The following is a 24,771-nucleotide window of genomic DNA, read 5'->3' on the forward strand; positions in this document are numbered from 1 at the left end:
TTGATCGTTGTTAAACTAAAATGGTGCAGTATACTTAGCTAGCAGAAGAAAACTGCTAATATTTTCATTCAGAATGCATATTTTCAAGAAAAATTTTTCTATAAAGATCCACTGTGTGTTGAAATTCAGCGTATATTCAGCGTATATTCAGCGTAGTCATAATGTTATGGCGTTATATGTTTTGTCCACTTGTTAATTTAAACAAATGTAAAACTATGCAGTAGTTTTCAACAAAATGTAGTTTTAGTTAAAATCTTCATTAAAAGTGACTGGTCTACATTCGGTCGATGCCTTGTAAAATGACAGGCCTGTATATATTTATACAAAGAACTTCTCAAACAAATGCAAGTAGGTTTATAGGTTAAATAAATGTAAAAATATATATTTATTGAAACAAAACAAGATTTTTTTCTGCTTTATAGTCTCAGGATAAAACTACGGGGGGGGTTAATCCAGAACCATGCCCAATCTGTGCACGTCAACTGGGAAAACAGGTAAGATGTTTAGTCAACAATTTTCACTTTTTATAAAGTCTTTACCACGATCTGAATCATGCCAAGTTTAAGACCTGAATTTAACTGAATATTATATTAAAACAAGGAAAGTAAGCCTGTTTCTATAAGGTACCGTCCTCTCCCCGAGATAATATCTTGCTCAGTTACAAGCCCCTCCAGTTCCATTAGCTGTTAACATTTGTGCTCGAGTGTTTTGACAGAAATGTTCCAAAAATGTGTGCGTTGCTGATTGCTTTATAACAAGTCTGTAGTTTTGCTTTCGTACTTTTGTCAAAAAGAGGAATGGAATAAATACTGCTCTCTTTTTTTTCTTTGTATTTATATGCTAAAAGAATAAAGAAATAGATTTGCTTCTGTAATATACCATGTGTTTTACTGTAACTGCTCCTATTGTTTGTGGATTTTTTTTTTCTTCTAAGGTTATAAGCTTTAAAGAAATGAATATTAGTAAAATATCAATAGAATAAAGACTGATAGTTTGGATTCCTTCTTCCACTGCTCATACTCTGAACTGCAGATATTGAAGTTCAAGTTGAATTCTAATCAAAACTGCTAGTCTGAGCCTGATATATATCTTAAAGCTTACAGAGTAATGTAGATAATACTTCATTGTTTGTTAGGTAAAAAACATGAAAGGACTCCTGTGCAGTCAAACTGGTTCTTTTTTTAGCTATTTTAAGATATGTTCACTTCAGCTATCACTCCAGGCACGTGTACGCATGAACTGGTTTCCTGCTACATTTCTAAAATCTCAACTACGCTCTTGTAACAAGGAAGATACAGATTTTACAGAGCGGTTACTTGCCCTGTACCATTATGTTTCATCTCTGAGGTGGAGATGCTCCCTAAAAGGAAAATTAACTTTATTTTTATTTTTTAACTTTGGCTGAGACCGCCACTTGAGACGGTAGTTGTCATCCTGTTGCAAAGAAGTTTTATCATGTTTTTGCAGGATTGGAAGAACCTTACAAAGCCTGAAAGATCTTTGTTCACTTTGTTCATCAATTAATTCCCTCTGTTACCTGGACCTATGAAAACAGTGGTGGTTCCCCGTCTCTCCCCTGCATCTTAGAGTGGTCCGTAATAGCAGAGTAGCACAGGATAGAGACCATTTCTAGTTGCAAGAACATGCTTTACAAATTACTTCTCTATTAAGAAAGATCACAGCTGACATGTGGCATTCTAGGACTTCAAAGGAGGGACAGCTCCTGCAGCACAGGTTTTGTACCTGCTTGTGTTCTGTGATTAAAAAAAAAAAAAAAAAAAGATTCTCTGTACAAAATTATATTTCTTCTTAAATTCAAACATGTTGCATAGGACTTAATCCACAAAAATTAAGGCATTTTCTTTCAGGAATGTTCTATAAAGATTGAGCTAGTCTGAATGTATAGAGTTTTACAGATGTTCAGTATAAATATTTATATAATTTTGTTTAAAAATATGTTGCAGATCCTAGCTCTATGTATTTAACCTATGCATTAAGAATTTGTGTTCATATATAAATGAAATACTGTAATATCTTACTTCAAGTTTAAAATTGCAAACTTGAAGTTTGCAAAACTGCAAAAAATGAATAATAAATGCAGAGAACTTTTATGAGTCATTAATCCCTCTGACCCATTAAACTTTGAAATCCATGCTTCTTAACAGCTGTTGTGGTGAAAATAGTTCTAAAGTTCTTCACTTTAATCTGAGTTGAGTGAAACAGAGTAATGTTTCTATGAAAATGTAATTTAATGCTGTGTAAGTACACTGTTTTTCTTTTGTCTTTATGCGAAAGTGATACTGGATTTTTTTCTTCTTAATTCCTTGCATAGTGGGCAGTGCTGACATGTGGACATTGTTTCTGTAATGAGTGTATAGCTATCATCATAGAACAGTACAGTGTTGGCACTCGTCGGAGCTCAATTAAATGCGCCATTTGCAGGCAGACGACGTCTCATAAAGAAATATCCTATGTCTTTACTGCAGAAACTGCAAATCAGGAGGATGATATTCCTGTAAAGGTAAGCTGGTTACCTAGGTCTTGTGGCCCAAACTTCAGCAGTATATATTTAACACAGTTGTATTTTGCTGCATACTGCATTTAGGCAGACAAATCCACCATATGGGTATGTAAGTAGATTCTTTTCTTACAAGGGAGAAGAAAACAACAGGTACAGTTCTTTCACGTTCTTAGATATGATATATGTAGGCCCTTTTAAATATATTTTTTATATATACTTATTCTTTAAAGGTATGTGAAGAAAGACCTGGAAGATGAGTTATGAAATTACGTATTTGTTAAACACTGCTTGTCTTTTTTTTTTTTTTTCCTTTTTTGGTGGAGGGGCATAGGGGAGAGAGCTTTCACTGAGCTTTAGTTAGGTCTTCATAGCGTATGACACTTAGTGAGAGTAGATTATGTGTGTGCTTGTTTGTATGTTAGTGATTGGGTGTGGTCTGGGGGTTTTTTTATTTGTTTTTGTTTTGGTAGGAATGCAGAGGTGAGGTTTTTTTTTGGAGGTCTAGTTTTATTACCTTTGCTAAAATGAGTATAGTCTGAGAAAACTGCTGATGTTAGTATAACATAAATATTTTAAATTGATAAATCTTCATTTCAACCGCATAACTTAAATTACAATTTTAAACTTAGATTCAAAATAAATGCTTCTCTAGCTTTCCGCGCACCTGAGAGGTAGGGTAGTTTTGCAGTTTGCAAATCTATGAAATAGTGCCTCTCATACAAATTATAATTAGAAAAAAACATTACTTTATTAATAGTGGAGAATGAATATTAAAAAGCTCAAGGGAGACTATAACTATACTTTCTCTAACTTACTAATAAGATTGTGGTTTGACTTCAGATTTTAAGGGGCATATCATTTCAGTAACTTGACAGGAAATTTATTCAGTAATAAATCACAGTAGAGAGAATAGAAAATTGTTTGTCTTATAATATTTTATTTGCCAAAAACAAGGCTTTTCATTGGAACCTCTTGACCATGAATATGTTCTGTGGAGAAAGGTTTCTCCACAGGTATGAGGTTGCGGGAGACATTTCCCTCCCCCTCACCTTCACGAATAACCAGTAACATCGTTGTGAGGCCACTTACTTCGAGCTCATCTCTCATCCTTTTGATCCAGCTTCAGAGTGTAAGCCTTTTTTTCTTTTCCACGTTCTAGCTGAGTGTTCTGGACCCTGTTCTCTCTGGGAGTTTTTTGTTTGTTTTTCCCTTGAAAAATCAAAAGGAAATTTTTGGAAAACCTATTAGTGCTCCTTGCATATCTCTATTTTAAACTTGTTGATCTTTGAAGCCCCGCTGACAGGATACCATATACCTACTGAAAAGGTGATTGCTGGGTAAAGCATGGCTTTCCATGTTAAACAGTTTTCTCTCTGGGGAATTTTTCGTAACGCTTTCCCTTGACATTGTACAGCTGTATTAAAGACTGTGAGCTGCTTTCCCTAGTATTTTCCTCTGTGACTTTGCTTATTCTTTTTAGTCTGGCTTCTAAGGAGATAATGCTTTTTCATTGTGTTGCCTTAGACTGTTCTTTCTTAACTTCAGAAACCACTGGTTATTGTCAAATAGCTTGATGGAGATTTTGAGTTTCAAAGATAATTATCTACAAGTCTCATTGAAATAGCCATCCAGATAAAGTCACTCTGAGCAAAATACTGCAGCCTGAGTTTCCCCTAACTAGAAAAGTGACCTTAAAATTCTCGAGTCCATGGGGAAAACTTCATTTGTAACTTGTGGTCACAGTAGTTGTGGAGGAAAAAGATGAGGATTGTAATCTGAAGTGCAAAGGTGGAGACTCATGTTGATAATATTCTGATTAAGGGGATCCTGCTATCTTAAAGTAAATAAGAATATGATTATGGTACAGCTAGACATATTCATGGTAGTTTTAATCTGGCTGGTATAGTTAAAAAGTAGTAATGAAATAGGCTGACAAAGACTTCAGTGGAATCTGCAAGACTCCTTGGCCCTTACTGGCATGCTAGGGTTGCTAGCCTTTACTGGAGTCCATTTTGCCACGTTCACACTAGTTATATCAGCCTCCCTGGACAATGACTACAATTCTATTTATGTGTAGATGCATTGTAAATCAAATTATTAGACTCAAAGTAGTTGACAGCATTTGGCACAAGGGGGAGTAAATAGGCTGTATTTTTGAAGTGCTAGTTAATAGGACCTCACTTTACAGGAGTTTTTAACAGATCATTTATGTAGGATTTAGAGGAGATGTTATTTCCAACAAAGAAAAAAGTTCAACTGTTTCATAAATTTTAAACACAGAAGGACCTTGTCATCTACTGTTCTGCATAAAGGGCTGTAGTGTTTCCTTGGATTTCTGCGTCAAGTTGTTAACTTCTAGTTAAGCAGAAACATGAGTGCCATTTGAATTTGCATGTCATCTTGAGTCGCGTCCATCCTCATCCACTTTATATTGTAGTTGTAATTTATGTACTATCAGAACAAGTAGCGTTGTTACAAATGAAATCATTCGCCTCGTTCCTTTAAGGACGGCTGTTAACAAAAGTTAATCAACTGTGTTATAGTTGCTGGAGAATACTGAGATTAGCCTCAATGTCTTGCAGTCTGTGTATGGAAAGCTGTGTGTTTCTCAGTCCCGCTGGTCTTTTTCTGTCCCAAGTGTGGGGATTTTTTTCATTTCCTGTTGTGTTGAATACCTCTTGCTCTTTACCGTACCAGCACTGTCCGTGCTAAGTTTATGCTTCAGTTGGATGCAAAAGGACTACTGTAAAAGGGAGCATTTTATACTAGGAGAGAGATTAATGACATCCCTGTATGCGTTGCTTCTGTAAAAGGTTCCGGTATCTGGTTAGTATTACAATGGCTATTGCTAGCCTGTCATCGGAGAAAGAAATTGTTTGTTAGATAGTTCTGATTCTAATGTGTGCATAATTAATCTGAACTCGTTAATCTGTTTATAAATACTAGTCTGGATATTCAACAAAAGGACAAAATCAAGATGTACGGGTACTAAGCAAGGCAATGTTTTTTAAAGACAGATTGAGAACCAAGGACGCGTAGTAGCGAGGGTACCTCTATGAATTTCAACTCTCTGTAAACATGGAGAAGAAACGTGGAAGTGTTTTTGTGAGCTGTGAACCAAAGCTTTGGTAAAGTGCTCGTTGAGAGACGAGTCTAATAAAATATGTCTAATGTAATGTAAGTGAAAGGATAGAGATTTATGTTTTCTCTGTTGCACTGTTTAAAACAGGAATAAGCACAACTCTGTCCATTTAGTTCTGTTGATGACAGAATAAAGCAAAAGGACTGTAACCGCTTTGATTATTGTAGTGTTTTTTCTCTACCATAGTTCATCTGGCTGATCTTGTACAAAAACACATTTGTAGCACCGCACTCATAAGAAGTCTGAAGGATGGCAAGATCAACAACAGTGGCTAGAGTTACTGTTTCTTATAGCAGGGGAAAAAAAGAACCAAAGAACTGAAGGAAACAAAAACCGACAGCAAAATCTGACTTTTTTTTTCTTTTTTCTTTTTTTTTTTTCCTTTTTCTTCCTTTTAAATCCTCAGCCAAAATACCTCAGTAGTAAGATCTTAGAAAGGTAATTTACACGCTTTTAAATAATGGCCAGTTAAAATGTAGGCCATACCCTGCTGGTGAAGAGTGTATAAGACTTTAGTCATATAGGGGATTACACCTGGGAATTAATTCCAAACTGTCTAGAGGTGGACTCCAGTTTTGGGTGCTGAGACAAGTAGTATTAACAAACATAAGCAGGAAGAAAGATTATTGATGCTTAAAGCAGAAAAGTCTTAAGGTTACTCAGGTTAGAAATGTACATAGCTTGAACTTACAGTGGAATTAACAAACTTCATCTTGAATTTATGGATTTGCTTTGAGTAAGCAGTTTTCTCACTAAAAGGATTAAATTTGGTCAGTTTATTTTTCCATTTCTCAATAGGTTTGATACTGCATGTGAAACTTGTTTGTAAAGCTGCTGCTTTGCAAATGCTAAAAGGCTCTATGTAAGTGATTTCTGCAAAGTAAAATGGTGCGGAGTAGCTTGGATTGTACCTAATTTGCATAAATACTGTACAGTAGGGATAAATTGTTAACTTACCCATTTATTTAAATAAATGGCTACAGTATACATGACACTATTCAGTAAGTTAATTTGGACTGTATAGTTGTGTAAGAGGTTTTATATGAACACAGCTCACGAATGATCTGGGCAGTTATCGCTTCTGTTGGACAGATGACAAGGAGAATTTAGCAAAAAAATTTTTTATGATCGTACTTTAAAAAAAATCTTACCTGGAGAAGAGGGATTGCCCTATCCCTTTCCATTTCTTTTCTTCCTTTTGTGAAATGTTTCCAAGGAAAAGCTAGTCAGAGTAGATGAGCTGGAATTGTCATGTTTGATTCCAAGATGAGTGGTATCAGAAAAACACATAAATCACCTTGAAAGTTGACCCAGAAATGCATAGGAAAAGCTGAAAATTAGTGTCAGATCTCCTAACTAAAGATGGTTTTGTTTGTCAGGCGGCTGCTGTAAAATTGCAGATGTCATCCATCCTTGCAGATCATAATACCTACTGACTTAAGCACTTGTAATAGCCTCTCTGACTTTTGGAAACGGAGTGTTAATGTCTACCACGTGCAACAGAGATGTCATGAAAAAGCTGTTTTACTTCTATGTCTGTGACACAGTTACAATCACTGTAGAAGATCCTAGGGGAAAAAATGGTACTACTTATTGCAGCCTTTGATAAAACAGGCTACAGAAGGTCTCTGACACGGATCTGTGGAGCATCCATTCAGCTGCATAACATTAATAACTGAGCTGCCCAACCTTGGTTCCCAACTTGTGCTTAGACTGGTGTTGTCCTTCCCTACCAATTCTGCAAGCAGCATAACTTCAGTAAATTTGATCTGTCGTCGTAGCAAGCCAACATAGTTAATTTAACATTCAGAGGACAGGTGCAGACAGAAATAAAACAATACTTGCCCAGCTGAAAGTACTGCACCATGAAATTATTAGACATGTAAGAGCAAGTAAGCAATTACATAACGGCTTCTCAAAAAAAAAATACATTAGGTAAAATTATTGTAACACAAAGTACACACTGAAGGGATTAGATGCAGATACTAAAGAACTGTTTCTCAGAATCCCCTCCCTGAATTAAGGGAGGAGTACAGAAATCAAAGTGAACAAGTAGTAGACTGTAGTATTGTATCTTTTCTCTTGGGTATATTGGAATTTCTGTATGTGAGAGAATTCATTAATCATTTCAATGAAATATTTTCAGACGAGTGGAAGATGGACAGAATATGCAGACGTGTTTTCAGTACAGCACATAGTCCTGCAATGATTAAATTAATTATATTTGCAATATCTAATCATTTTTAAGATAATTAGTAACTTGATAGTATTGAGCATAAGTATAGTGTTGCCAAAATGGGAAAACAAAAGCAACAGAAAAAGGTTTCATGTACATTTTTTCATTATCTACTTTCAAGAGGTGTGAAGGGAGGGAAAGTTAAGTAAGCATTTGGAAGATGATTTAAAAATTGTGTAGCTGAGCAGTTTAAACCTCTGCAGGCCTACCTGCCATGTCTGGTGCAACTGCATTGCTTCTGGTATCCAGATTGCCCCTTTCAGAATCAGACAGGTGTATATGTGTGGCACTTCATTCTTCCATGTGCTGTGCGCATTGTAATACATCACAGATCCTGTAGCAGTGCATTATCGGGGAGTTATAAAAGCAGTTCAGTGCTACTCAAGCCATCCTTTCTTCAGTCTGCCAGTAATTAAATTTGTTTCTAGTCTCTACTTGGGAAGCTGCCGTCTAAACAGGGTAAAATTCTTCAAATCTCTAAGTATAGTTTTGTCTTCTCTTTTAAGAAGCATGCCAATTTATGTAATGTATTTGCTGACCTCTTTTTAAGATGTATGAGATATGTAAAAGTCCTAATATAATGCTTTATAATTAGAAGTGAATTTGAAAGGGGTTGTTGTATAATAACCTACTGTACTGATGATGATCTCTTACTTTTCGAAGGGAAGCCACTCCACCAAAGTGGAAGCTGTGGTCCGAACACTGAAGAGAATTCAATTTAAAGATCCTGGGGCTAAATCCTTAGTTTTCTCAACGGTATTAACTGCCATTTTCTGTCTAATCTTTTTTTTTTTTTTTTTTGGTGTTCTGTGAGTTTAAGACTGTCATAATATTTTCAGAAATTCAGCTTAGCTACCAAAATGTTGAGTAGCTCTGTACAGCCACTTGATTGTTTTGAGAATTCATTGGGCAACTCGTGTAATTGGGACATGATCAATAATTGAAATTAAGAGATGGAAAAGCTTGTTTCTTTAAAGGACAAACACGTTTATATATGGGCATTAGAAGTTCTAGACATTTTTAAATTTGATGTCCAGCAGTTTTGGATACATTATAAAACTTTTTTGTGGTTACTACCAATTTTTTTATTCAAGCTAATCTTTTTAATCACGTTTCTTCTTTAGATTTGTTAAAGGTAACATACCTGGAACACAATTTTTTATATATATTTTTAAAAGCTTTAAGTGCTAGTATTATAGAAGACCTTTTTAATCTACTTTCTTTGAGATATTTATTCTTTTTTTTAGTCATTGCTGTTTATAATAGAGTTTTACTATGTTTGTTTTACAGTGGCAAGATGTGTTGGACATAATTTCAAAAGCTTTGTATGACAACAACATGGTTTTTTCTCAGATCAATGGAATTAGTAAATTTCAGGTACATAAAGGATATTTTTCTTCAAACTACTTTCAGTGGGGAAAGTTACAGTTAATGTAATTCATCCTTTTCATCCTTTAACTTTATTACTTCATTTCAGAACCTGAAAGAGCAGCAAATTTGTTTGGCATAGTCTTTGATCTCTAAGCTCATTAATTCTAAAAAATCTTAATCACATAAAGCCACTATTAAAAAACCTCTGGAGATAAACAGTGCATTCAGTTTTGAGAAAGAAATGTTAGCATGGATGGTAAGGATGAGACATGCTGACAAATGTTTTAAAAAAAAAAAAAAATCCTTGCCTTACTGACGTGTGTCCAGTGTCTGTTTAGTGATGGCTGGTCTTGTCTCAGTCAGACTGCAGGACTGTCCGTCTGGTGCTGCAAACTGCTGGTTGGTTAATTTCTTTAAAATATAGAGACGTCCACTGCACCCTTTATTCAGGAACTTTTGTCATGCTATTGTGATGTTTGCCTTTTAGGAAAATCTCTCTGCTTTTAAATATGATCCCAAGATCAATATTTTGCTGCTGCCTCTTCACACTGGTTCCAATGGATTAAACATAATCGAAGCGACTCATGTTCTGCTTGTGGAACCGATTTTGAATCCTGCACATGAACTTCAGGCTATTGGCAGAGTACATCGTATTGGCCAAACAAAGTAAGAGTTAAAACAGCTTTAAGTTGTTCAAATATGCTCCAGAATAGAACTGCATAGTTATCTGAAAATCTGAATAAATCATCAATCTCGTTCACTGAACTTCTCAATTTTTGAGGTGAGGGTATTCATAGGAATACTATTTTTAAAGATAATCACATGAGGAACAGAAAGTTAAAAGCATTATAAAAAAAATTTTGCTGAAAGGATACCTTAGTGTGTACTTCGGGAAGCTCTGTTGTATGATTTGGGAACTAAAAGTAGAATTTAGGAAGAATGTAGGCTCTTGAGTCCCAAATCCTGAAAAATATGGTTCAGCTGCTGCCCTATTTTGTGTGTGCCACTGATGCCTTAGTTTTTCACTTCAAAATTCTGCTTGTAAACATATCCTGAAATGTCTTAGTTTTGACAGGAGCAACTCAGCGTTTATCTCATGTGCAGCTGAGTTCAGACACTACCCTTTCCAGTTTCACTGAGAGGGTCATTCTGGCTGGTCATTCTTGGCTCCAGATTAGGAGCTGCATTAGCGTTTTCTGTTAAAAATAGTAGTTATGGTGAGAATTGTTTAACGTGATTTTAAAATGCAGCATTCACCAGGATATCTGAGACCAACATTCTGGCTTTTCCTTTGCTTTGAGTTTTAAATGTACATGTCTTACCATTTAAAAGACTGCTGTAATCGCTGTCTTGGAATAGGGTCCTGCCACGGTTTCCTTAGTTAAGGGAGACTGAACAAATTCAGAAGAGAAATCCATAACTGCATGGAAGCTGCATCTGGTTCCCTGAGCTGCAAAGGGTTCGAAGAGCGCTAGGGGGAAATGTCTCTACGCTGCCTCTAAGCTTTTGGCTGCTGTTGAAGACAGGCTACTACTCTTAGATGGACCTTTGGTCTAACTCAGTTTGGCTGTTCTTATGTTTCACTGCATTTTATAAGAGTATTGTCCTGCATTTTTTATGACTAGAGGAAAAGCTCTGACTATTTAAAAAAAAAAAAAAAAAAGCTGTATGTAATTTTTATATATATATGTATGTATGAATTTAGTTCTTCCTTTTTGCATGGTTGTTTGACATGAAGTTGTCTAGAGAAACATTTAAAAAAAATATGCAGTTATTTCCAGTCTTAACAGGAGTGCTCTGGACCAGTTATAGCACATACTCTTTTAAGCTGGTTAATTTTCAAATCATAATTCTTCCTCATGTCATCTAAATCTTTCTGAAGAGACTAATGAACTTGCATATCTTTTATTCATTTCAATGTTTTTAGATTTCCCATGGGCAGTACTCACCACTTAAAAAAGGTTTTAGGAAGTTTATCCTCAATGGATTTTATGTAAATGCTTCTCTTTAGTTTTCATGTCACTTGAAAAATAATAGTAATAAATCCCTGTATCCAAAGTAGAAACATAGCTAGAATCAATTCTGTGATAATACTATTCTGGAGTAATAATAAGGGATTTGGTGTTTTGGGAATGAAGGTAAAGGGAGCAGGCATGAAGGAGCCTGTATGTGAAAGAATGTTTTTGAACAGGTGGATGTTTGGGTGTGTTGGTAAAGATTTTGAATCAACTGTGAGAGCATAGGAAAGCCTGTTTGCAACAGCTTGCATTGTAATTTCACATGATGTTGGCTCTAAAGGTTAGGCAAAAGAATAACACCCTGCAATAAAACCAGCAGGAACATGTGTTATAATTTAAAAATAAGGCTATAGAAAACCTTGTTTATTTGAAAGTGAGCATAAGGGAAAATTCTGCTTAGTTTCACTGTTGTGAATATTACCTGTCCAGTTGTTCTTCTAAATTAGTTCTCTTCCTTTGTGTAGACCTTTGCCCATGGGTCACATATTCCCTCAGAGTTCCACTGGGTAATGTTACTGCTGTTACCTACAAAATTTCAATTCAGGATTTGAAAGACATTCACATTCTTCAAGGTTTATAACTCGAAAAAATGTGTATATGGGGAAGCCCTGAATGATTCTTCCACTCTTATCCTTGGAACTGACTCTTTTCTGTTTCACTCTCTTATGTCTAACATTTTATTTTTTCACTCTAGCTTTCTTTTTTAATCTTTATTTTGCAAGCAGATTTTTCATGTTTTTATTTAAAAAAAAAAAAAAACTGACTTAAAATTTTTATACCATTTTGCCATCTTTAAGGACAGTATTATTAAAACTCTGGGAATGAGCTTCTGTTATCCATTATGCTGAGCGCCATCTCTTGGATCAGCTGCTGATAATGCAGTATAAAACATTATGTACAACCAATGGACTGAAGTTGTTACTGTAATCCACCTGCTGGGAGCTTGAGGACTGTTTGTTTATAGTAAGGACACAGAAAGCAAACTTTGCTCAGCCTCTGCTTCAGGATTTTGCTTAATATGGCTTATATTCTTTTAGCATGTGATACAGCAAAGTAGAACTGTGTGCTCTGGGACATACTGAACACCCTGGAAGTTGCTAATCACTTTGTAAGATTTGTCTCTTAAAATTCATGAGTGCTAGGCAGAGGCCTATGTAAGAGCCAGGCGTAGAGCGCAGCTCCCAGAGTACAGTTAGCAGAGGAAGCAAGCAGATACAGCAGCTTGTGCAGCAGTGTCTGGGATCTGCTTAGAACTTCTGAGAACCTTGTTGGAAGTTGTGGGGGCTTTCTGTGGACCCTCTGAGGAACTAGAGGGTCTGAGGAACTGAGAACTGAGGAACTAGAAGCTTGCTGCTTTGAGGAAAGGAGAGCTAGGCAAGGACAAGGGCGCGAGAAGGCCCCTTCCTCTCCAGTCTTCGTGGTGTATGCTTCCTCAGATATGGTTTTGACGCTCTGCAGAGCACATTCCGTGGTAGCTTTTGGACTCGCTGCATCAGCTGTGTTAGACGCTTCCACCTAGACAGACCTTCTGACAGTGGATGTAGCTCTGCAGGCCTCAGATTGCAGGGAGTGCCTGGGGCCTCTCTGTGAAGCTGAGGATGTCAGTTATCTTTTCTGCAGAAGATGTGCTGCTGTTGAGTTGTGTTGCCAGGGCAAAGAGTTACAGGAGGAAGTAAGCAGGCTGTGTAGCATCTGTGAAGATGAGCAAGAGATAAAAAGGATATTTTCAGAGATCCTACAGCTTCAGGAGTTTCAACCCCCCTCTGCAGTGGAGATGCAGGTGCCCTCTGTGCCATGTGAATCAGTAAGTCCTAAGTCTGTAGAAGATGAAGGCTGGAAGCTGATTACTTCTCGTATGAGGAGAAAGACTCTTGCTCTTCCTGAAGACTTGCAGTTGAAGAACAGGTTTAGTGCCTTCCAAGCTGAGGAGGAGCTGGGCATGGCTTCAAGTGAAGCAACTGAGCTGACAGACCCTGTGCCTCACAGGATCACCCGGAAGAAGCGGCGAGTGATTTTTGTGGGTGGCTCCCTGCTGCAGGGGACAGAAGCACCCATCTGCCGACCTGACCACTTGTCTAGAGAGGTTTGTTGCCTGCCGGGGGCTCGAATCTCAGATGTCGTGGAAAGACTGCTGAGGCTTATCCACACATCTGACTGTTACGCCCTGCTGCTCTTCCATGTGGGCACCAATGATACGAAGGGCAACTTGGAAACTATCAAATGGGATTTCAGAGCTCTGGAGATGGTGATCGAGGGTCTGGGGGCCCGGGTCATTTTCTTCTCGATCCTGCCAGTTTAGGGGAAGGATGGGAGGAAGAGTAGATGGATTTTCCAAGTAAACAACTGGCTGTACCACTGGCGTTGGCAACAGGGTCCCATGGTCACAGAAGCCAAAACCCTGTTTGAAGACCAGCAATGACTGGGAGAGATGGGATCCACCTCACTAAAAGGGGCACATGTGTCTTTTACCAGACTGGCCAGCCTGTTGACAAGGAGGGCTTTAAACTAGGAAAGATGGGGGAGATGGGGAAAGGGGAGAGTCATAGAGACCACCCAGACAGCAAAACGGGGCTCAGGTGGGGATACCTCCAGCAAGGGCATGCAGCCAAGGAAGTGCCTACAGGACATGACTATGGGGTATCCTCTTGCACCCCTCCTGGGAAACTGGCATGCTCCAATACCTCTCTGAAGTGCCTGTGCACCAGTGCACGCAGCATGGGGAATAAACAGGAAGAGTTAGAGATGTGTGCACAGTCGCAGGGCTATGATCTCACTGCGATTACAGAGACTTGGTGGGATAACTCACATGACTGGAATGTTATCTTGAATGGCTACGTGTTTTTTAGGAAAGATAGGCCAGGAAGGTGAGGTGGTGGAGTTGCCCTTTATGTGAGAATATATATATGGAATGTATGGAGCTCTGCCTAGGGGTGGATTTGAGTAGGTCAGGAGCTTCTGGGTAAGAATTAAAGGGTAGACTAACATGGGTGACACTGATGTGGGTGTTTGCTACAGGCTACCTGATCAGGAAGAGGAAGTCGATGAGGCCTTCTACAGACAGCTGGAAGTAGCTTCATGATCACAGGCCCTAGTTCTCATGGGGGACTTAAACCACACTGACATCTGCTGAAGGAGCAACATAGCAAGGCACAAGCAATCCAGGAGGTTCCTGGAAAGCACTGATGATAACTTCCTGACACAGGTGATGAAGGAGTTAACGAGGAGAGGTGTGCTGCTAGTCCTTGTACTAACAAAAAATGAAGGACTGATTGGAGTTGTGGAGGTTTAGGGTAGCCTTGTCTGCAATGACCACGAGATGGTGGAGTTCAGCATCCTGCGAGGAGGAAGCAGGGCAATAAGTAGGGTCACAAGCCTGGACTTCAGGAGAGCTAACTTTGGCGTCTTCAAGGACCTTCCTGGAAGAATTCCACGGGATCGGGCCCTAGAAGGAAGAGGGGTCCAAGGGAGCTGGTTAATATTCAAGGATCACTTCCACCAGGCTCAAGAACAGTGCATCCCTGTGAGCAAGAAGTCGAACAAAGGGAGCAGGAGACCTGCATGGATGAACAGGGAACTCCTGGCAGAAGTCAAACATAAGCAGGACGTGTACAGGAGGTGGAAGCAGGGACAGGCCACTCGGGACAAATATAGGGACATTGTCAGAGTATGCAGGGATGTGACAAGAAATGCCAAGGCCCATTTGGAATTAAATCTGGCAAGGGATGTCAAGGACCACAAGAAGGGCTTCTTCAAATATTTCAATAGCAAAAGGAAGGGCCCGCTCCTGAATGGGGTACGGTCCCTGGCAACAGAGGACATGGAGACAGCAGAGATAGTGAATGCTGCCTTTACTTCAGTCTTTACTGCTAAGGCCAGCCCTCAGGATTCCCAGGCCAGGGAGAAAATCTGCAGAAAGGAAGACTCCCTTGGTCAAGGAGGATCGGGGTAGAGATCACTTAGGCAAACTTGACACCCACAAGTCCACGGGCCCTGATGGAACGCACTCACGAGTGCTGAGGGAGCTGGCGGATGTTATTGCTAGGCCACTCTCGATCATCTTTGAGAGGTCATGGCAATCAGGAGAGGTGCCTGAGGACTGGAAGAAAACAAATGTCACCTCAGTCTTCAAAAAGGGTAAGAAGGAGGAGCCAGGAAACTATAGGCCAGTTAGCCTCACCTCCATCCCTGGAAGGGTGGTGGAGCAGCTCATCCTGGAGGCCATCTCTAAGCATACAGAGGACCAGAAGGTGATCAGGAGTAGTCAGCATGGATTCACCACAGGGAAATCATGCTTGACCAACCTGATAGCCTTCTATGATGGGACAACTGGCTGGGTAGAGGAGGGCAGAGCAGTGGATGTTGTCTCCCTGGCCTTCTGCAAGGCTTTTGACACTGTCTCCCCTCACATCGTCATAGGCAAGCTCAGGAAGTGTGGGCTGGATGAGTGGGCAGTGAGGTGGCTTGAGAACTGGCTGGATGGCCGAGTTCAGAGGGTTGTGGTCAGTGGCGCAGAGTCTAGTTGGAGGCCTGTAGCTAGCGGTGTCCCCCAGGGGTCAGTCCCGGGTCCGGTCTTGTTCAACGTATTCATCGATGACCTGGAGGAAGGGACAGAGTGCACCCTCAGCAAGTTTACTGATGATACAAAGCTGGGAGGAGTGGCTGACACACCAGAAGGCTGGGCTGCCATTCAGAGGGACTTGGACAGGCTGGAGAGTTGGACAGAGAGGAACCTCCTGAAGTTGAACAAAGGCAAGTACAGGGTACAGGGTGCTGCATCTGGGGAGGAATAACCCCATGCCCCAGGACAGGCTGGGGGCTGACCTGCTGGAAAGCAGCTCTGCAGAGAAGGACCTGGGAGTGCTGGTGGACAACAAGTTAAGCATGAGCCAGCAGTGTGCCCTAGTGGCCATGAAGGCCAATGGTATCCTGAGGTGCATTAGGCAGAGTGTTGCCAGCAGGTGGAGGGAGGTGATCCTGCCCCTCTCCTCAGCCCTGGGGAGGCCTCACCTGGGAGTACTGTGTCCAGTTCTGGGCTCCCCAGTGTGAAAGAGACGTGGAGTTCCTGGAGCGAGTCCAGCAAAGGGCAACTAAGATGAAGGGACTGGAGCATCTGCTGTGAGAAAAGGTTGTGAGAGCTGGACCTGTTTAGCCTGGAGAAGAGAAGGCTCAGGGGGGATCTGATCAATGTGTACAAGTATCTGAAGGGAGGGTGTCAAGAGGATGGGACCAGACTCTTCTCTGTGGTGCCCAGTAACAGGACGAGAGGCAACGGGCACAAACTGAAACACGGGCAGCTCTGTCTGAACATAAGGAAAAATGTCTTCAGTGTGGTGGTGACAGAGCACTGGCACAGGTTGCCCAGAGAGGTTGTGGAGTCTCCTGCCCTGGAGATGTTCAACAGCTATCTGGACACAATCCTGGGTAATGTGCTCTAGGTGACCCTGCTTGAGCCAAGGGGGTTGGACTAGATGATCTTTAAAGGTTGCTTCCAACCTCAACCATTCTGTGATTCTGTGTTTTTCAGCAATCTGAAAATATTTAGTACAAGACAAAAAATTCAGTCTTGGACTTTTGACAGTGACAACATTCATTCTGCTCACTTTCGGTTTTCTTTCCTTTTTTTAAACATGTTCAGGTCTACCATTGTTCATAGGTTCCTAATAAAGGCAACAATAGAAGAGAGAATGCAGACTATGCTGAAAACTGTAGACAGAAGGTATGTGTTGAATTTTTTTTAAAACATTAGTATTGCAGTGAAAATGAAAAGGTGGGCTTCAGCTGTACTTTTTTATGATTAAGTACAAGTATCTTAAATACAAGTATCTTAAATATGAATTTTTGCTATACTTCAAATTATTTTGACTGAAACGAAAGCTTTAGGACTTGAAAAATGGATCATTTAGTCTGTGTCCAGTATGTTGAAACTTAAGTATTATAATTTTCAGGGGAACATATTGTGTTTATATTGTGTATATTTTATTTCAGAAAAGCCCAAATAGTCACTAAATTATGTTTTAGAGGCATAAATGTGGGCCTGATTAAACCTTTCAGTTTACCCATTTCTATTAGTATAAAAGCATTGAAATTCATGTAGCAATACTAAGCTTGCCACTGGAGAGCAAGGGTTGTAAGCTCTGCTATAGGACTTTATTCTTTCTTTCATTGTTTTTAAAATCTACAAACATGGACTATAACTGCTTTGTCACACTGGTTGTTTTTGCAGTCAGTACAGAGGTTGTCCAGCTGCCAGCTTGTAAGTCAGTCTGGTGTGTGGAAACAGAGCAGTTTTCATTGTGTCTATCCTTTCCAAAAACTATAAGCAATAAAAAGACTGGGACTGGAACAAAAGTGGTATTTACGTTCTTTGCACAGAAAGTCTAAGGGTGCTGTTCCTCAAACTACATTGTATCTACACAAGTCTAGGAAGAGGCATTAGTTAAGGAAAATGAGTTATTTTCTCACAGTTTTTTGTCTGTTAATAATTAGACTAAAGCATTTACTTGTATATCTTTGAATGACTGTAATTACAAAATATTTCAGCTTTAGCTTGGAAAGACTGGTCTTGTACGTTTCCACATCTGTAAAGCAGCAGTACTTTTGCATGTAAAATTCAGTTAAATGATGCAGTAGCTGAGCGATCTAATGAGGCTTAATCTCTTGAAAGCAATATCAAACCTAATCCTTAATATCCAAATCCTAAGCCGGCCCCTTAAAGGTTAGAGGACAAAGCTGTCCAATGTTCTGCTGCCTCTGAAGTATCTGGTGTGGACAAGGGGAAGTAGATGAACTTTGCGTCTTACTCAGACTGTGCAAGAGACCTACCTAATCAGGGTTTGTGCTTTGCCTAGTGGAAAGTGTATTTTTCTGCTGAGCTTTATAGCTGAGCAATTATTTGATACTATGTAGTCTGTCTTTAGTGCATACAGCATGTTGCTTAAGCTGATTCTTTCACTGATGATTGCGTTCAATTTTTTCCCCTAGCCACACAAGCTCTTCCATGAAACAGTCAGAAGCCTCAGTTCTGACGGTGGCAGATTTGGCTGACCTTTTTACGGAGGAAACTGAAGAACTTGAGTAAAAACATTGGTTTGACCTAGTGGAATCAGAGAATACCTGACCTAATATGCACCTATATTTAATCCATTTCATCTGTTGTTCCTGTAAACATTATCTAATGTCTGTCCTTATTAGAACTGTTAGAAATTGGAAAGTCTTTTATTTGCTATCATTTTATTCTGTGGTGAAATTCTTAGCCGCGCACATTTCTAATAGCACTGGAGAAAACTTGCACTTTGCACATTATACAAAAAAATGGATTTTATTCCCAAAGAGCATTTGAGCTGGACTCTGAAGCTGAGGTATTGGATCCTTTAAGTCAGTGGGATTTTTACCCTCAAGTTTGACTGGCTAGTAGTTCAGTCTGAGGGCAAACTATGTGGGTGGTGGGGTGGGAAAGGGAAGCAAAACACAAGTCTAGGTTTTTTTACTGTACAGAGCATTATTCAGAAAGAACAATTGTAAATTAATATTCTTCTAGAAAGAGTTTCTAGGGTTGTTAGCCTAGAATGCTGAATTACTGAGCATCTTATTGGTAATGCTTTAAATAATTAATCTTTAATAATCATTTGGATATTTGTATTAGATGTTTAGCTATTCGTAAAGACTTATGTAACACAGATGTCATTGTTATTGTTCACTTACTGCAAAATGATGATAAATTAAATTATGCTTTTTGTATGTGTATTGGTCTTGAAATCACAGTTAAACACTTGAACTTACTGTACATGTTTTCAGTTATTCTTGAAGCCATAACTAAATTAGTGCTTTGTTGGGGATGGGGGCGGTGAGGAGGAATGTTTGTTTTGGATTTTTTTTTCTAAGTATTGGTTAGGCTACTGATCACTTTATAATTATTTGGTGTTTGTATATATTTTCTCACCCTGTTTTTTTTGTCTGCTTCCCCACCCCACCCCCCCAAAATACAGCAATCTAAATATTCAAATTAGATTAAATTAGGCAGTCTGAATAGTAGGTACGTAATATAAGTTAGATGATTACTGGAGAGAGATGAAGCCTTTGTGAAATTTTCCATCCTTACGTACCTGAGATACATCACTTTGCCTCATCTCTATCTACTGATTGTAGAGAGAGTGTCTAGAAAATAAACTTAGGCTAACTTTTTGACTGCTGAAGATAAGAAAGATTAGTTTTAAGTCTTTTGGCATAGGTAATGGATGAAACTTTGCTTACTGTCATTTCTGATGGTATTATGGAAGCAAGCTCAGTTACTTAATTGAGATTAAACACAATTTTGTGTTTAGAGACTGGGCAAAGGTATACATAAGCAATACATCACTTCCCTTAAATTACAGCATTCACTGTTTCAGCGGAGAATGCTTTTTCTTATAGTTTAGAAATCTTACTTGGAATGGAGATTAATTAAAATGGACCCTTTAAGAAATCTCATAGTATTAGAATTTTTACTCTTTGCAAGCCTGCTCTATAGACTTACCATTATAGTTCTTGAGCTTGCTTTCTGTTTTCAAGCATGCTACGTTTGAGTTGTATCATACAGCTGTTTGTATTAAGCCTAACTGCATGGCAGATGTTTTTCTTCTGCTGCGATGATAAATGTGATTATAGTTTACATGAATAATGTATCAAAAAGTAAAGTCCGTCTGGCATTTATATTATTTTAGCCTTCTGGACCAGTTAGATACTTTGTTCTAAAGACTCAAATAGTCTTAAAGACTATTTGAGTAAATTTGTAGAAATACATCTTTATTTCCTGTCCTTGTCACATGTGTTAATTTTATTTATAAATTTTACTTTGGAGATAACTTATTGTTTTTACAGATTATGGTTTGCAATAAGAGAAATTCTGAGTAGATAGAAATTCTTTTTTCACAACGAGAGGGATCAGTTTGCACAGAGAGACTGTGAATCTTCCTCCTTGAATGTGTTTGGAACTCAGTTGGAACTACCTGATCTAGCTTTGAATTTGGCCCTGCTATTGAGCAGTTTGTTGGACGAGATGACTTCCACTTCTAGCCTAAGTTATTCTATAGTGATACTGGAGATTGTGCTGTACAGACACTCCAGGAACTTTGAGGGCAGCAACATTCCAAATTTTTTGTCATCAGCAGAGAATTTTAATATTTTTCTATGTAGTGTGACTGAACAAGGATCTGCTGTTAATTATGAGAAATTGTATATCTGTGCTGAAAAAGTTTTGGAAGCAAGTAGTGTTTCCATTCATAGCTCCCACTTTAAATAATTGGATATGGGAATAATAGTTGTCAGTGAATGTAAAGACAGAGAAGCAAACTGAAAAGTATCTGCTATGGGAGGTTTCCCAAGATCTGCAAGTTTTTGGCTTGTTTATATAAATATGGAGGTTTCATTGTATATGTACAAAAACGCAGCTTTAGGATTCTCAACCAAAAGCATGACTTCTCATCAAGGGGTGCTCAAGACTTTAGTCCTGGGTGGTGTGTTTTGGTTGGTTGGTTTTTACTGTAGGACCAGGACCCAGAGCTCTGGAATTAGTTTTGACTGATACAGAAACATTGAAATATGTTCACAAGTTGTGTTAAAGTACTACTTGAAATTGGAAGCTCAACCCATTGCAGTGTATAGCCTATGTCAGTAGTAAAATAGATCCTTTAGATTTCACATGCAAAGTACATAAACTACATTTAAAGAATAATTACTTTAAAAAAAACCCTATAATTTATGCATTTTGGGCATTCTTTGCAACATTTAGTTTCTCTGACAAAGATTTTTTCAGCTATTTTAAAGTAGCTTACGAGTAAGACAGTAAGCCTGTTTTCTCAGTGCTGCTATGACTTTGTTCTCTATCGGAACACTCAATGGAAAAAAAGTATCTTAGCTAAGAGCGAGCTTTGTTATATTTTAATAGTTTTTGTCAGAGAATAATCAAGTGTTGTGATCCTAGAAATGGCATTTTCCACACAAGACAAATCTGCAAGCACTGACTGCAGTGTTTATATATAATTGTGTGTGTATACACACATTAATCTACCAGATTCTCAAGTGCTTTCCTGTTAGAACATGTAAACATGATCGGAGTTGATAGTATTGTTTAATCAATGAAGTCAGTCCCTTTAAAAATGGGGATCCGACTGTTAGATTTTTAAGAGAAGCCAATACTAACCTTTCATTTCTTTCACTTTCATATCTATGAAACAACAATAATAATTTCCCCTTTGTAGGTTGTGAGGATTTCAGGACAGAATCTTTCTCCCAGTGTATATAGGTTGAGTCTTGTAAAACAGACTGACAGAGCTGACATCGCAGCTGTCATCATCGGGTCATGCTGGAAACTCAGCAGTGCGTTCCATCAGGATATTGAATTGACCTCCGTGAATTTTACTCTGGATCTTTTAAGATGCGTTTGTGATTTAAGGTCCTCTTTGCTTTTTAAATCGGCCTATGCAAGGAAAAGGTTGTCATCTTAACCTGTTAGTAACGTGTTAGCATATTAATGGAAGTCCATGGACTCTATAGTTGTCGCACAAGTTTTCCCACAAGTCGAATGCTACAAAAGAATATTTACCTCGGGGTTCTCATATCTATTAAAGTTATCTTTTCTCTGTGAGGATTCCTCTCATCCTAGGAGTAACTGTTTATGTGGTGAAGACAATGATAGAATGGACATAAGAGCTGATTTTATTTATTTTTGTTAGATGGGTCTGCCAGGACTACTTTTTTTGCCAGTATCTGTAGACGTGTTCCAGCTGTCTGCCAGCAGAGTGCCCTCTACTCTAAAAGTAGCTGCACTTCAACAGAAATGTGAGTGGGAGCTTACAGAAGGAAGAATGTAAAGTTGCTTCTGGCTATAACGGTAAAATTCTGGATGAGTGGGTTCTGGATTAGAGGACTGGCTGCCAGCTCTCCAGCACTGTCTTTTCTGACATGAACAATGCAGAATATATGGTTTCCTCTTTCCATGCCTTCCTGCAGTCCTTACACTTTCCAGGAGCCTGAGGATTATTCATTTAGGTAGCAAATGATTCAGTTAAATCAGAGAGGAAAATCTGTATTGACCACACTTGCATTGACCAATATAAGAAAAATTAACCTTGAAATGTATTGCTCCCCTAAGGTATGGAATTGGATGAGTTTCTAAAGAAAAATCTGACTTATTCCAGCTATGAATGGAACCTGTTTCTGGAGCTTAATCAAAACGCTTAATGCTTGAACTCTGTGTGATGAACTTTCTATAGACTGAAAGGCTAGTTGCAAAGCCACTGTGCCTGTCTTTTTCTTCCTTTTTTGGTTGTCTGAGAATAGTAACGGCTCCACAAGATTGTGTACTATAAATGTAAATTAAAGGAATTTCATGCTGGGGAAAAAAAAGGAGATCCAAGAAATTTTTTCCTGTTTAAGTCTCTCCCTCTCTTTTACCCCCCCCCCCCATTTTTTAGTTGCAAAGTATATAGCTTTGGGATTCATAAAATATACATGAACCACTAGTAGAAGTTCTCTTACATCCGGTGTCCTTTCTTGCTCCTCTTTAGAGAAGAGGAAAGAATAGGTAACTGTTAAGTCTTTGCAATATTAAATTCAAGTGCCAAGTAGTTGTTCTGCATATTACACTGTAAAGAGGACGGTTGAACTTGTAACTTTCAAATGTAGTTAAGGAATTAAGTCTTCTTAATGAAACAGGGTTTCTAAATACTAGAATAATTCTGCCTAGAAAATTGGCAGTGTGAGATTTTTGTAAACTTCTGACTCCATGTCCATTTATATACAGGATGTCAGCCTTCCACGTCTTAGATTCCAAGTGTCTTTTGTTTTGTGTAGTAGTTAGAGATTTCACATGAGTAGTGTCTAGCCCCATTTGTTCCAATGGATAACCACCAAGTTTTATGAGTTTAGGAACAGATGTTATTGTTTCCATGAAATAACCTAATGCCTCGTTTAGATAGAAACCTTCACATCAGGTGGAAATTGCCTTCCCAGATTGCATCAAGTCTAAGGTTTGACTGCTTGAAATGTAAGTTTTTAACGTAGGCTGGCTTAGATAGCTTTTCCTCGTAGGCCCCTGTTAAGGGCCTAGTGAGTTAGCAGAATTCATGCTCTTGTCACTGTGAATTTTCCCCTTTTTGTGCTAACAGGTCACTGTCAGTTGTCAAACAACTTTTGTTGGTGAATCTAGGCTTTCCCTTGGCTACATCACTAGGTTAAGGAAGAAAAGCTAAACTGCTTTTCTTGTTAGTCCTCGTGGAGTTTTGTACTGTCACTCGGAGCGTAAGAGAGCACCGCTCTCTTCCTTCAACACCGCTATCCGTTTCATCTTTAATGGCTTGTTCTGCAGTAACAGAGCATAATATAGGTTTGGCATGTGGTCTTGGGCAACCATATGATTACTGTTAAAACTGTACGTTGACACATTGCCACCACTTCACTAGGTGCTTCATATGCACATATAAGACCCTACATCGGAAAGTCAATTTTTTGATAAGTCAATAAGACAGGGAATGCAATTTATATTAAAAAAAAAAAAAAAGACAGACAAAGCTGTTGTACTGGACACATTTCTTGCTCGTTCTCTGTGAGAATTTTCATTTCCCTCTTCCCCACATGCACACAATTGATTTACATCATACTCTGTACTGTAGGATTTGAAGCAACAGTAGTACAAACGGTGAGGGTGTATTTGACTAAATTGATGAGCACCTACCTTATGTCAACCAACTGTCGTTTATCTAGGCAATGTGCAAGTCTGTTTACATCTCTAGGGGGAGATTTTTCTTCATAATTTCCAAACATTAGTGAAATTACTACATTGGACTGTAGAGCCATAGTTCTGGGAATGCCTCTTTCATTGTCCCTTTGGCAACCCAGGTACTGTGAAAGAGAAATCTTGGTTACAGGAAGTTTCTCATCTCCTTTTCGTTAACACAGAGACCAATTCCTGTTCAAAAAGGGATTTTTGTCTAGAAATAGGATAGTGATTTAATTCTTCCTTCTCCCACTTAAATCGGTGCACACTTTATTATAAAGCATGTATGCAGCATAGAAGAAACTGATTGCTATTCCAGGTTCGATCCACTTACAGGAGAGTAAACCAAAGAAGTGCAGGAGGAAAGGTAACAGCTTCTCCTTGCTGCTGTCCCACATAAAAGAAATCATTGCAAATATATCAAAATATAACATGAGATATTCCGTACTATACTAGTATTCTCTTGGATGTGTGTCACATTCGTAGCACTATCCTTGAAACAGTGTAGAGAGCATGCTGTTTGTCTGGTCCACACAAAGAAATGGATGAGCAGCAAGGAAAGGTGTTGTCTCTTCTCTAGTCTTTTAGAAAGTCTTAGTGAAGCAACATATGACTTGGAAAATGACAATACTGTACTAAATACTGCAGCACTGTTAGGTCTTGAAAATAGGTCTGATGAAAAGACATTCTGTCAGTACAGCTCCTCTCACGGAGGCAGAAAGCCCAGAGCAC

At 38.8% G+C, this 24,771-nt stretch overlaps 1 protein-coding gene across 3 annotated transcripts in view; it reads left to right on the forward strand.

Annotated features, from left to right (window-relative positions):
• The window catches only part of SHPRH (SNF2 histone linker PHD RING helicase), a 57,703-nt gene extending 38,632 nt beyond the window's left edge, over positions 1 to 19,071 (forward strand). Inside the window, exons 25-31 of one of the 3 annotated variants that reach the window (XM_068938814.1) lie at positions 423 to 494; positions 2,333 to 2,521; positions 8,563 to 8,655; positions 9,190 to 9,276; positions 9,758 to 9,936; positions 16,924 to 17,004; positions 18,270 to 19,071. In XM_068938814.1, coding sequence (XP_068794915.1) covers positions 423 to 494; positions 2,333 to 2,521; positions 8,563 to 8,655; positions 9,190 to 9,276; positions 9,758 to 9,936; positions 16,924 to 17,004; positions 18,270 to 18,366 — 798 coding nt within the window. In that variant the 3' untranslated portion in view covers positions 18,367 to 19,071. Of the gene's footprint in view, positions 1 to 422; positions 495 to 1,467; positions 1,653 to 2,332; positions 2,522 to 5,534; positions 5,705 to 8,562; positions 8,656 to 9,189; positions 9,277 to 9,757; positions 9,937 to 16,923; positions 17,005 to 18,269 lie in introns of those variants that run through there. The other 2 variants (XM_068938815.1, XM_068938816.1) reach the window with 2 other exon arrangements.
• The last annotated feature ends 5,700 nt before the right edge of the window (positions 19,072 to 24,771 follow it).

The sequence above is a fragment of the Struthio camelus genome, chromosome 3 (assembly GCF_040807025.1).
Source record: "Struthio camelus isolate bStrCam1 chromosome 3, bStrCam1.hap1, whole genome shotgun sequence".
Lineage (NCBI taxonomy): Eukaryota > Metazoa > Chordata > Aves > Struthioniformes > Struthionidae > Struthio > Struthio camelus.